The sequence below is a fragment of the Prorops nasuta genome, unplaced genomic scaffold (genome assembly GCF_024137725.1).
Source record: "Prorops nasuta isolate Cenicafe-Biocafe unplaced genomic scaffold, Cenicafe_Pnas_1.2 PNAS00030, whole genome shotgun sequence".
In the NCBI taxonomy this organism is placed as follows: Eukaryota; Metazoa; Arthropoda; class Insecta; order Hymenoptera; family Bethylidae; genus Prorops; species Prorops nasuta.
The window spans coordinates 841,988-856,274 of record NW_027116827.1 but is presented as its reverse complement, the minus strand read 5'-3'; the positions used below and the strand labels follow the sequence as shown (position 1 = coordinate 856,274).

Sequence of the window (14,287 nt, the reverse complement as noted above, 5' to 3'; positions counted from 1 at the left end):
CCATACTTCTATCGATATATATTCGCGCTACCCTATTTACAATATATATATATATACCGAGGAGAATCCGCAAGACGGTGTCCCGATATCTCATTTTGTGTATTTTTCAAAGATTTTCGATGCGAATCGTGCAGAGCTTCACCCTATTATATATTTTGTCAATTACCTCAAGATAATTAATTGTGACGAGGAGTTGGTAATAGAATTACCGATTTGTATTTTGTTTTGAAACAGTAACGCTTGGTACGCGAAAAGTGAGCTAAATTTTATTCCTGTCCATTAATTATACAAAGGATCATCGTTCGCCATTTGTCGATTGTCCGAATGTCTAATTGGTACCAGTATTATACCTTCCGATCTGGGCACTCGTTACGAATACAACCCCGCGTATTTGGTACTGATACCGTCGACTAATAAAAACTACGCTACGTACCCTGGACTTTAAATCAGTATAATCCAAAATGGAGCATGCACATATCACAGCACAAGAGTAGAACCGCTAGTACAGTTTTTGCTCGCACAGAACTTTTGATAGAAAGTTTGCATTCACCAATAACACCGTTTCGGTCCATTAGGAATCCGCACGATCGCAAAGTGTAACTGTTCACGGAACGAATCGAACGAGATGAACATTTTCGATGGATTCAACATTGTTGCGGATGAAATTGTTATTAATGACAGCAGCGTCTGGCAAAATGTTGAGAATTTTCGGAGATTTCGAGTGGTTTGGAAAAATTGAAGGTTGGTTTATTTGGAAGAGAGAGAGAGAGAGAGAGATATAGGGGGGTGGGGGGAGGGAATCGAATTGTGCGGGTGAATGATAATTGGAGCACAAGTGGATGATTGTGATGCAAGCGGGACATGGAGTCGACTGATAGAGTGTGGCGTGGTACTGTAAAGGCTAACCCGCGGCCCGGCTCCGGCTCCGGCTTGTATTGTACACATCAGAGTGTACGGAGCGAGCAGGCGAACAAGCAAGCCCACGGGTTCTCCGTTAAAAAACGGACCAATCACGACGGGGTTGGCTGTTATTCCAATATGGCTGCCAGACAATGCGCGCCGGAGGTCTGAAGGAAGGAGAGGGAAGGTCTCTACCCATAATACTATTCTTCGACTCCCCACTGTGAACGAGGAACCGGGGAACGTAGCAGCGAACCTCGTTCGCTCGACTTTGCCTTGCCAGCCAGGGGTGCATCTTGCCTTCGTTCAACCCACAGTCACCTCCAATCTTTATCGTTCTCCATTCGAGCGATCCCACCAATCTCCAACGCTTCCTACATAATTAATCATCAAATCGAATCGTTCCATTCAAATTGCCACGCTCCAAAACCATCCATTCCAATTTTATCTCAAGTGCAGTCATTTTTCTACTTCAATTATTTTTCGCCAAATTCCAAATCAAAAGCCACTGCGTGCGCTCTTCCTATAGGGTGACTCGTGAATTTTCTTTCCTTTAAGCTCATCGATATATATATATATATATATATATATGTATATATACCTTTCCTTTTACTGGATCAGAGATAAAGCTTGTAAGCCACCGAAGTTGAGATATAATCTGAATCCTGTCAAATGCCTGCTCTCCATTGATACCCTTTATTCTTGCGTCGTCGTCTTTCTTTGTTCCTTTGCACGTGTACTTTGAATTAATTCAATAATTGCAAACGACGCGTTAAAGATAGTATATAGAGAATTGATAGTTGCAACGGTATATTACTTTTTGAAGATTATACGTAATGTCCTGGTAGATACCGCTTGATCCGATCATTACACGCACGTGAACGAGTCTATTTTTAGAGTTTTTCGATATTTCTCGTCAACAGCTATTCCTTCTTTAATTTATCGTTTTCTTAATAACAATAATGATCATTTTAGTTTCTTTAAAGCATCAGATTCAAAGGACAAAAAGATGGTCGACATACTCATAGGAATATTACTATTTCGCTTGTTTTTATAATGGTAGCAATAATGTCCAGACGAAATATTCCACTGTGTTCATCAAGAACATTGTCGATAGGAAACAAAATCAGATTAAATTGCAAAAAAATCTCATTTTAAATACAGTGTATATAATTTAACGTGAAGCTAACTGGATAAACGCTTAAATAAATATCAGAAATAGGGTACAGAGACGCTTAGATATAGATTATAAGGTACATTAATGCATTAACAGACGAAAAAAACAGCTCTGATGACCAGTGTAATCATTATTATCAACTTCCATTGTTCTTTCTCGGTCAAGTTCTTAATGCACTCTTGTACCGTACTTTGTATTCCCACTGCAGCTTTTTCTTCATCCTGTTGTTTCTTTTTAGCTTTTTTTTCAGTGATCGCAAGACAAGAGGATACTCTATCCCTTCGGATATTAACTGGCATGAGCGAGTTTTTTTCGTAAATATAGCAACGAGGCGCTACGTTTTTTAGGCCTGCCATTTTTTGGAGTTCTGATTACAGTACGTACCCCTTTCGATACGGTGAAGGGAACTGGTTATAAAAGTTGCAAGTGTCTCGACTTATCTTCGCAGCTCTCTAAAGATCGATATATCAAATATGTGTTGGCAAAAGAAATTTTTCGCGTAAGCAATATATTCACAAACGCACACAGAGGTAGCAGTGTTGAAAAATGATTCTTAAATAGTTATAAGGTCGTATGAAAGTTCTGATTTATTAAGTAATAAGTGCAAATCACTGTACCCCGTGGCATGTTACCATTAGCGGAATATAGGACCGTTGCTAAAAATATAGCGCGCAACAATGCGAGCTGGATCTTTTGGAGCCATCGCGCAACAACGACACGTAAGACACCCCGTACATGTGGTAAATAATAGTAGCTGCATGAACTTGTGCTTTTCCGGCATTGTCGGTTGTCCCGCAACACCGCTCGATACGATCCTACCTTTTTGAATATTTTTTTCACTTTCACACAAAAAGACCTGCGCAACTTTCCCCAGCTTTCCAAAAGCTTTTCCCTTTCAAATTCTTCATTAACTTTAATCACTGAAATGCGTTTTTATACCAGACTGTAACACAAGAATTGATTGAACCTGCAAAAGAAAAAACAAAAAAAAATCGAGGAAAAAGGAATTTAGGTAAAAGTTGGTCGAAAGCACGAGACGTTATTTCCATGCTCAAAGTCCGAGTATGTTGCAGTAGTAACGCCTCGTATTGCGAAGCCTGCATATCGAATACATAAAACTAAATGTGTAATAAGGTAAACGTGTTATAATTGTGGCGATCGAACACGAAATAATTCTGTTAACAACTCTTCCTTCAATAAACAACCAGCAATTTTGCAAATATTTTTCTAACGAGGTAAATATATCGGTTAAAATAAATTTGCCATGTAGACCATATCTATATCCATGTTTAACTCTTGCTTGAAAAATAGTGATTGCACCGTGTGCAATTGTTGTAGGTCATTGGCCCTGTGTCTGACGATGTTGCGGTATTATTCACTGGGAAGAAGAAACTTTATTCGAATATGATAATGCGTAAGACGATTTATCAGTGGTATAGAGTGGACTATTAAACAGTTATACATTATAACGCGTGCAACGCAGGTGGAAGATTGACGGAAGATGAAGAGAGCCGGGGGTCGAGGGATCGGCAAGTATGTAAATAGGTATTTTGAAGCGAAACTGGGTCAAAAACCCGATCGGTACGGTATAGGCATGAGTCATTCTCGATCTCATGCTCGCTGGCCGTCAATGAGCATTGTTTGCCACCTCATACTATGACGTTCGCTCTCGTGTTTAGCTTGCACTTTTTCGATGGCCACGCGTCCTCGTCGTAGGTAGTCGAGTCATGCTTAGAGGGTACATTTCACGCCTTTTCTCTTTCCAAAACATTGTCCTAGGCAGCAGATACATTTACCTCGAAGATTCGCCAAAAAAAGCGTGCGCGCTCAGGAATTCTGGTAATACCTGCGTGCAGCAATGTGTGCACCTATGCTGCGAGCACTGTGCGACTCTTCGCCAAGGACGGGGGCCCCGACCGGAAAGAGCGCTGCGAATACCTGGCAAATTAAACCTCTTCTATCTGTCAAGTAGAATTGTATCAGCTGGTAGAAAGTGTATTCAACGCGGTACCGTTTTCTCATTTGTTTCTAAGCAGCGCTTACCTATCGTCTCTCTAAATCAACAATCGAAGAAAGAAACTGTAAGAATTTCTTTGTACCAAATAAGGAAGATTTTCTCACTTCTAGGTGGAAGTACTTTTTGCAAGCTGTATAATGATGTACGAATCTTGTGTGCAAAGCGACAGACGTGCTAACGCATAAATCTCGCCGATGACAAAACAGATTTCAGATCTGACAAATCAGCAATATTATACATCCTTTCCTATGTGGAGCACGGGACTTTCGTCTCTTTCGCTACTCTATGTACTATATATATATATTTACTATATAGAAAATGTGCCGTAGAATATGTGCTGGGATTTATTCTCGCCTATAGATAAATTAAGGTGAAAAAAATGAAAAAATAACTTTTCTCGATGGTAGGTGTAATCTGTGCAAGAGCATGCATAAAAGTCTTTGAGTAAATCACTGTATTTAGGTAGATAATATTCTGAGAAAACTGTCTTTAGCAAAAAAAGAGCTTGATGCAATAATGACAGGTTGGAGGTCGATTGGAGAGGGTGTCTAGAAAGGGCTAATGGTACTTGAGGTGACAGGCTGACCTTAACCAGCAAAGTCTGATACATATCTATCCTAAATAAACACTATATCCAGGAATGAGATTCTTGCCTTAGCGCCTTACCCAGGTCTCTTGTTTATTTAATGTTGGCTTTACGCTCTTTCCCTTCCTTTTCTTGTTCTCCACTGACTGCTGGCGTCAGTCCGATCGAAAACTTACATTCCAGTGGACTTTGTATATAATATCAAGTTTTCACAGTGTGCTGCGTGTGTGTGTATGTGTGATACGGCGCTAAACAACCACAATTATATAGTTTAGAATCTTAGTTGCTCGACAATTCGTTCTTGTGATTTAAGTGCAGTCGTGTCGTATGGAGAGTTCGAGTAATTTTTATCTTATTATGAAAATTTCTCCGGAGGAGGGATTTTTAAGGACCCTATGGAAAGGCAGCGTGGCAAGGACGCTTATAATAGGACAGCGTGATTGGCAACAAAAAAATGAAAAAAGAAAAAAAAACTTTAGAGGCAATCCGAAGCAGGTAAAACGGACCTCGAAGAGAGCTCGATGGTGAAGCCTCCATTGTAACGCGGCAGAACTTTGGAAAGTCAAAAGAGAGGGGGGCGAAGGAATAAGAGATGCCAAGAAGAGGAACTTAATTTTTCATCGTTACGCTCCACTGTCGTCATGGTCATAGCGCTTCTTTCTAATACGATTTTTATGTTAATGTTTTAATCCGTGCACCGGTGGAATTGAAATGTCCACGTGGCGTCATAACGCGACTATATATAGAAGAGAAGTTTGTTTACTGTAGAGACACGAAGAGAAGTCCAGGGACCATGAATATATATAATCACACCGGTGATTATACTGCGTGCAATTGTTAATAGCCATTCTGTATTCCATCGGTATATCATTTTATTCGCCAAAGATTAATGGATAAATTAATTAGAATAAAAAAGGAGGCATTTGTAAAATTAATCTGCGCTCGAGATAATGTTATGCTGTAAGCTAGCTTAGATTGATTGAATGCGATAAAGGCCCGCGATTAATTACTTTTAAAAGGAACTAACAACGCTGTACAGGAATGAGTGAGTATTGATTAATTCGGGCTCGCCTGACCAATATATATATATGTTGCACCTCTTTTACTCGAAAACTGGGTGGTATACGCATGGGAAAAATCTATAAGGATGAGGAAAGTGGTTGGCATTGGTGCTATTTTTATCGGGGAAGCTTTAGGAAAGTGGCCTGGCTGCCTTTAGGATTCGTCCTGATCCTTGCTACGCAGCAAGCTACGATATGAGTAATGGTGCGTGCTCGCGTTACAGGGGTTGTGATATCGCAAGTCATGCCTCCGAGTATTCCTGTAACCCCATATAGAAGCTTTGGCAGGCAGCTGCCCCCAGGCGCAACCCCCATGGGGATCTCCGCTCAGGAAAGCCCAACTAACATGGCGGAACACGCACGGCTCCAAATATTGATTCCCTCTCGGGACTCACCGGCTACGCCGAGCCTCTATACGCACGAAAACTCACCATTTTCCCAATTTCCCTCATTCCCCTCGTTTCTCAACCGTACCTTCCGCGTATTCCAAGTCCAAAGTCCGACGTGGGACCAGTGGTCGACGTCCTTCGATCTCAAAAATTCATTCCAAGTACGAATCGATTCTTAGAATTTCGTGCACTCGTGGAATATATATATATAGGTATATACTTTGCAAAAGAAACGGAGCTTGCTTTCGAACTTTCTTCTCCCTCGACAAAAAATACTATTGCCTGAATTTCATTCTCTCCTTTATTTTTGCTTTTCGTTTTAATGACCGCATTCAACGTCAAAGTTACTTTGGGGAAAATTAGTCACGGTTATTGCCACGCATCGCGCCAGTCGGATATTATTTTTTCCCGTTTCGAGGGCCCTTGTGACGAATCGAAGCGGAAATTAATATAACAGCCGCGATAAATTGCATCGCTCCGATATACAACTAACGCGTTTTCCATGTTACGCGTTTTGTTATTAAACGATGCTTGGTTATCGATCCGAACAGGTCGAGTTTGCTTTCGGAGTGAGTTTTCGCGAGAGATGGAAGATTTTCGGGAGGAGGAATGCGAGTGGAGAGAATCGAGGGGGAAATTTGGATAAAAGTGGGTGATAGCTAGAGACGAAGCTGAAGAGAATTGGTAGAGCGAGCGTGTGGATACATGGCGGATGCGGCCATTGCCATACTTGCCGTGGATGATCTTCCCCCTCGAGATTTCAGTCGTCCACGCATGGTTACGCGCTACGCGCCGCCTGCGCACGTGGCGGATATTTCGTTTCATATGTTCACGCATGCGTTCCACGCGTTTCTTCGCTCTTCGTGTTCTCCCTCTCCGAGTTCGAGTCACCCCCTCCTCCCTCCTCTCTCCTCTTGCTCTTTTTCAATTTCTTCTCGTTGAACAAATCTCGCCAATCTCTCTCTCTCTCTCTCTCTCTCTCTCGCCGCAATTTTATTTGCCTCCGCGATTCAAAGTACGATTTCTTCAGGATTAAATAAGATTAGCTCTCGCCGGTTTTTGCGAGGCGATAAAAAAGGGAAATGCTCGAACGGGAGGAAAGAAAGATTACGCGACAGTCTTTCTAATGAGAAGAGCAGCAAAAGCTCACGCATCATCGACCGAGTGAGTCTCCGTGGCAATCGTAATTTCCTGGCATTTCCTCAGGAGAGCAGAAACATCGCATTGTCCTTCGCGCATCGAAACGGAAACTGAAAAAACTTCCTCCGGAAATTGTCGCTCCGAGCGGATGAGACATCGAGGTGCAATGATTTCATAAACAATCGATACACTTGACAATTCCACATTGAAAATTGTCAGTTTACGTTTCTCAAGAATATAGATATATAGTGTATAACGGAGATTGTGCAGAGGATGCCGGTGACGACGAATCGGAATAGCTTGTATTCGTCCTTCCTTCATTCGATTAGTTCCCCCCGAAGCGTAGATAACGTTCCGCTGGTATGCCAGGAAAGGCGGAGTCCGAGGAACCAAACGCCCATTACAAGATTTCAATACGCGAGCCGCGACTGGAATCGATATTCTCGGGACAGCCAGGGGGCATCTATACCACGGAGAATACGTAGCAGACTCCGCAATAATAAATCTCCTCTTCAGCTTCGCTCTATTGACAATATATATACTCGCCATCGAACAACACTCAACTGAATATTTATTATATATATATATATACGTCACGACTCCAAAGCCTGAGCAACTTCGCAACCGATATCATCCGTTTCCAAGAAAATATTTCAATTGTCTCCTTTTGCAAAATTCCACTCGTCATTGACGTTGGCATCGCAACCTCGACGTTGAAAAACTGCGAGAAATTAAAGAAAGCAATTTAACGTACGAGAGTTTAATGGCATTTTTGAAAATGTTACGGCGCGATGAAAAGGAGAGGATTCGATCGAAAGATGATAATTGAAAGCTTCGGTTGACCTTTATAGCCCCACCTTCGGGTCGTGTCCATTGTTGTACCACGGTACATTAGAGAGATCGAGTATAGGAATATGTTTAATTCGATTCGCGATGCTAATTCGTATAGTTATCGCGTATATCGAGTCGAGCGCAATAAGCGGCACGTACAGCAGACACACGAAGCGTGTACAAAGTCGAGACAATTATGCTGTAATAATTTATTCCGCAGAAATCAGCTTTTTACGAGTGGTGGCGTGTTATCCATCATGCTTCGTCAAATTGGTACAAGTTCTTCGTATGTATACTTACACGGTATATATGTAGTATAATAATGCAGTTATACGTCCCTCGACTCCCAGTTCCCGTTGCTGCGGAATTTCTTTCGACGAAAATGTACTTGGCATCGTAGCGGAAGATCGCGAACCACGCAAACCTCCACTCCATTGACTCGACGCTACGAAACTATATTCACGGGCCGAAGTTACGCGTTGCGGATAAATTTGCATGCGATGCAAAAACTTATACAGCCGCGTCGCTCGCGTTTTAGCGTTACAGCATTAACCGAGAGATAACATCGTTGCCTCGTTTGCTTCCAGAAATCTTGATCCGTCCGAGTCTTTCGGACTTTTTGCCGGAATAAAAAAGAATCATGCTTATATATATATATATATATATATATATGTATATAGGTATATATACCAATGCAGCGATAATGCTGGCTTGTGCAAATCATTGCCAAGCGGTCTCTTATTCGGCCTAGCTCTCTCCTAAATATAGCATATATATATATATATATATATATATATATAAACTATGTATACATTAGAAATTTTCTTAATGCTACGATTAATGGTTCTCGCTAATAATGTTTTTTCCCCCTCCCATAATCGCATTTTATCTAGATTCCTGCACTATTATATTTTTGCAAATTTATTTGGAGAAATCCAAACGAGTCCGCGTACTGGATTGTATGAATTTTTCAAGCAGCCATTTTCCTGCTATAAATCTCGTCGACTGGTAAGGAACAAAGAAATGGAGCGTCTTCAACGTATATAGTATATAGCTAACGTAAAAGGAGGGACGTTCATTAATCAAAGGCGTAGTACCTACATCCAATAGGCTCGATCGATCGACGACCAGATAGCCGAGTAATGAGTCCCGCTGCTTCGACCAACTGGATTATTGCTTTTTCAAATCAAGCTTATAACATTGCTACAAAACAGTTTTGCTTTCATTTACTCCGAATACATTTTTTTCTCTCTCTTCGATCTTTCGTTCCATATACTCTCCGTTCATCGACGCGTTCTACCAAATACAAATTACAAACACCTGCCAAAGATTTCTACAACTGTGCTTTAAAATATTAATATTCAAATAAATTAGTGTCTCATGAATAGTTGGCATCCATCGGGCTTGTTCGTGAGAATGCGGTAGGAGGAACTAATTAAAAAGTCAATCAACCGGTTGGTAAAAATAAAAGTAAACGCCCTGTAGAGTTTATTACGCTTACGACATTGCTCTTTGGACACGGAAGGTACATACGGTATATAGCGTTTTATTGGAGCAGTCTCTATCTCTATCTCTCTCTCTCTCTCTCTCTCTCTCTCTCTCTCTCTCTCACTATATATATATATATATATAAAAGTTAAAAAATAATCCTTGTAAGCTCTCAATTGCTATACTTTATTTAAACAGAGCGCTATGTTTTAGAGCAGGCAATCTTCTTTATATATATATGTGTGTGTGTGTGTGTGTAATAGTAACGCTTGTAAAGGGATCTTCAAAGTATGCATCTATGCGATAGGTTTTTTTGGTAGAAAAATAAATTATTTAGCAAGAGACTAAAAGTTTGAGTGTTACTTCTTGAAAATGTAAGAAAAAAGGTTAAAAGGGAAGAGGAAAAAACGTAGAGGAAAGGGAGGCGTGTAGAGTGGTTCGCATGAAACCAGGCGCAGTCTGGCAGGCGCAAAGTAATTAAATGCAACGACGTTTGGAGGGGGATGGAATGTGTGAGTTTCAGTGTGAGTGTGAAGGGGAGATCGAGAGGGAGAGTGGAGGGAGAAAGAGAAAGAGAGAGAAAGAGACAGAGCGAAGGGCTGGGCATGTCGGGACAAAGTATGGGGATACGGAGGGGGAAAGGTAGCGAGGGCGTTCCTAAAGCCACTCCCCAACCACGAATACTCCAGAACCTGCTGGCACAAACTCCAATACCTACTTTCGTATAACCGAATAAAATTCACCCCAAGACCTGGCTAACAACAATCAGCATTTGTCTCCTATCGAATTATCTATTTTCATCTATCCGACATTGTCTCAGCGAATTTATCAGAGCGTTATTACTGTGTCTCGAGAAATGTCCACTCGAATTCTAAGAAAAATCTCACGTATCACGCTTTTAAAGTTTTCACCTTCCATATCGGTTGATCGAGAATAATCAGAATACTACATATACCCTTTATTCAGCTATAGTATTTAAATTGGAGCTTAAACGAATTGCCACATTAATTTGACACGCGCTCAAACCTTATAACAGCGTCGTATTATGCAAGATCCCACCCTTATCCTTCGACTGTATTACGTTACCAAACTTTTTCAGACAGGAATTGGAACTTTCAATTCTCATGCACCAACGCAAGGGCTTATATATTATTAATTTTTTCTTTAGCAATATAATAGAGACTTTACCTGTTTCGAGATCTATAGTGTAGTGCAGTCCGGCCCATGGATCATCATCGTGTTTCTCCGTCTCGGTTGGTTCATCCTGAAAATGACATTTTTGTTTCTAAATAAAAACAATCTGGATCCTTCGGTCTATATAATCCGATTTAATTGTTCCTTATGGCTATAATATAACTGGCTTGTCCTCATAGGTGCGAGCACCTATATATATATATATATATATATATATATATTCAAGAAGATTTAGCAGAAAGAAAATGAAGATATTCGAAGATGAAGGAAAGAGGCGAGGATCCAACGAGTGGAATCTTTTCGAAAGTCAAAAGGGATTGAAAGGACGCTGACGCAACAATGGCGGATTTCAGACGAATGTCGAATGGCATTCGAAGAAGCCAAGGCTGATGTTCATAGAGACGTCATAATCAAGCGGCCCTACCACCACCGACGTGAAAAGGGGGTCCAAGGGTGCGCATATGCCCCATTGGTCGCTCGTAGCATCAATGTGTAAGAGCTGCAGTGAAATGAGTTTAATGAAAACAGCATTGTAGTCCGATCATTAATCATAGCGAGCCTCTGATAGTAGCCATCATAACCACTAGGTCCTATCCATCGATTTATACCCCACTACTTTTCATTCCCTTTTCCCTCCACTCATGCTCCCTTCTTTATATATATATATAGCTACGTTTCTTTTTCATCCTTCTGCCCGATGCATCGGTCCTCGTCACGCGCTCTCTGTTATTCCAAGCACACGCAGTGGCTTATGAATATCAAGCTTTTGGTCCACCCCCTTTTAAACCGTTGCAGGGATAACAAATTATTTATTTTTATCACGCTCTATCGTTAGCATTAATCACCGAAGCAGCTCCAAAACCATATCGTTCTATTATGAAAGAGCATTCACGCGGCAAATTGTACAATTTCTCTGAGATTCAAATTATATACATATATATGTGTGTGTATGTGGTGCTCCGAAGACGAAAACCTCTGTCACGTTGTTCGGGGATGAAACGCGGCATACTTTGCGGTGAGGCATTCGACAATGGAGGTCCTGTCATCGACGAGGAGCTTGCATCGCTGTCACAGCTCTCAATTAAAGTTCTCCAATTGTTACGAGCATCGACTTGTGTTGATGGAGCAAGAGCGTTGTCATCCGACGGAGACGCTCGGTTAAATACGAAATCAATGCTGAGCCATAAACTTGGATTGCTTTTCAAAAGAGAATAACGATTAACGCCAGTCATCCTTCGAAGAATCGTCCCCAAACATGATATAGTTTGCATTATTACCGCACGTACAAACTTTCGTAGGTCCTAACGGTTTCGAATAATTGCTTCGATCTTCGTTAAATATTGAATTTCTTCGTGTCCTCTATTCTACGCTATATATATAGATATAGAAATAGGGGAAAAGGACGAAGATGAGGTTTATCAGATGATATACGTGGAAGAAGCGCCATCTTAGAAGGAATTTTGTTTGTCGGAAACAATCGCGAGTACGAGCTAGGAGAGCTAGCTAGAGGCCGGCCCACTTGGGTTTAACCGCGTGGAGCGAGTTTTCAATTTCCCCAAGAACCATTAATACGTCCCAACGAATCCCGAAGAACGGTGCTCCAATCTCTCACTGCCATTCGGACCACACAACTCTCTCTCTCTCTCTCTCTCTTCATCCCCTTCCTCTCATCCCTCAACAGTTCACCCATATATATACCGCAGATCTATACGCGGCCCTTGGCTTCGATCTTTTTCTCCTCTTTCATCCCCGTTCCGGAAAAGGATCCCCACCTATCTCTTTTTAGGATTTCCCCGGTTCTCCCCCTAACTCCGATGATCCAGCCAACCAAATTCAAGCGGCCTTTAGTTTTCTCTCCTCTTTATGCCAACAGGGTCCATCGAGGGTGCGCCTTAATACCGCACAGGCAATGCTCTACCTACATCTATCATCCAGACGAATCCCTCGACCCCACGAATATGCACATCCTACGAACAAATGAAAGCGAGCCATTTCGATGCTTTTATGAATACACTTTGCGAGGGTGCTGACCGTGTTGGAGGGGGTTGGGTTGGGTTGGGTTGGGTTGAGTTGCGTTGCGATAGTGCTCTCCACCCCCCTTCTTCTTTTCTCTCAATCTTACTCGCCTCCTAGCATATCCACTCGATTGAACCTCGCCTCTCCTCCTCCTTCCTACGCCTATATATATATATATCTCCGTTGGCCCTATTTAAAAGGAAAAAGGAAGAGGCTCCCGTCTCCCGACAAAACGGAGCCGCTCTAATGGAGCCTGTCGTCGAGATGCTTCGCTATCATTTAGAACGTTATACTCCCGTGAATTAAAATTTCCACCGAAACATTTCGTCTCGCGGCTCGATATTACTCCCCCTGATCCAGACAACTTGAAACCCACCTCCAAATTGTTTCCAGCTAGATTAATGAACGTCGGGCCAACTAGTGGAACGAGTAATGGATCATAATCGAACGGAAACTTTTCAAAATGGCAGTTGCTACTCCAGTATTATATAGAGTTACGATAGAAATTAACAGACTTTCGATCATTTTCTATTCCTTTTTCTTTTTCCCCTTATTTCTCTCTCTCTCTCTCTCTTTCTCTCTCGAGAAGAAGAAGAAGAAGAAGAAGAAATATGCAGTTTTGATAAAGTCGCCGCGCCGCGGGGACAAGATAATAGCTCAGCGATCAAATTTTATACGTTTTGGTTGTCGTTTTGTCCATAATTACACGTGGTGTGGTACGGGGCTTTGGTGAAAACCGGTTGCCGAGAGAATGAAAATCTGAAAGAGCGAGCGAACGAGCGTGTGATCAAGCAGGCATTAGCGGGTGTTAATTTTCATCGGCACTCGGCGGGAGCGGCGAACGACGGGACGGGACGGGACGAGCTCGATGAGTGTGTCGGGTCCAAGTTGCTTCGAGCAGGGTAAAACAATTCCGAGCACGAGACAATGGCTGTCAATGGTGCAGCGTGAAGGCGCCGTGGAAGAGCAGCCATGAGGGATTGAGAGGCTCCTTTGTTCTGTTCTGGCTCGCGAAGCGTGTCTTGGATCGATCTGCCTGCTTTCGATCGAGATCGTGCAATGGGGGCTTCCCCGTACCGTATGCTATCGTTGACGTGCCCCTTACAAAGGCGGAGCCCGCAAGAACAATGCGATCCCTGCTCAGGACCCCAACCTCCGCTGCGCGCAACGATCAAAAAAGAATGGATAATTTTTAAAAGCATCCGTCTTTTCTTTGCATGAAAAATCTTTCAATAATAACAGTCGAGATTTGTTCTCTCTATTTTCCTTCGATAATAACTCGAATTTTCATCCAATCTTTATTACTGGGAACAGTACGAATTATTGAAGAGTTCCTTCCTAATGTAAAATCAGACGAAAGTGGTATATGATGGAATGACAAGGAGAAGAATGGACATTAATATATTATCTGTCGCAAACAAAAATAATGACAAATATATAGAAGCCTTGCAGAAACAGGATATTGCTTAAAAAAATTCTTTCTTGTAC

The 14,287-nt window shown here is 41.8% G+C and overlaps 1 protein-coding gene across 7 annotated transcripts in view; it reads right to left on the bottom strand.

Moving 5' to 3' along the window:
• Positions 1–14,287, bottom strand: part of cnc (cap-n-collar) — a 72,194-nt gene that overhangs the window by 28,955 nt on the left and 28,952 nt on the right. For all 7 annotated transcript variants that reach the window (XM_066742419.1, XM_066742417.1, XM_066742418.1 and 4 more), the window contains one exon: positions 10,778–10,853. In XM_066742419.1, the coding sequence (XP_066598516.1) occupies positions 10,778–10,853 (76 nt within the window). The remainder of the gene's footprint in view (positions 1–10,777; positions 10,854–14,287) is intronic.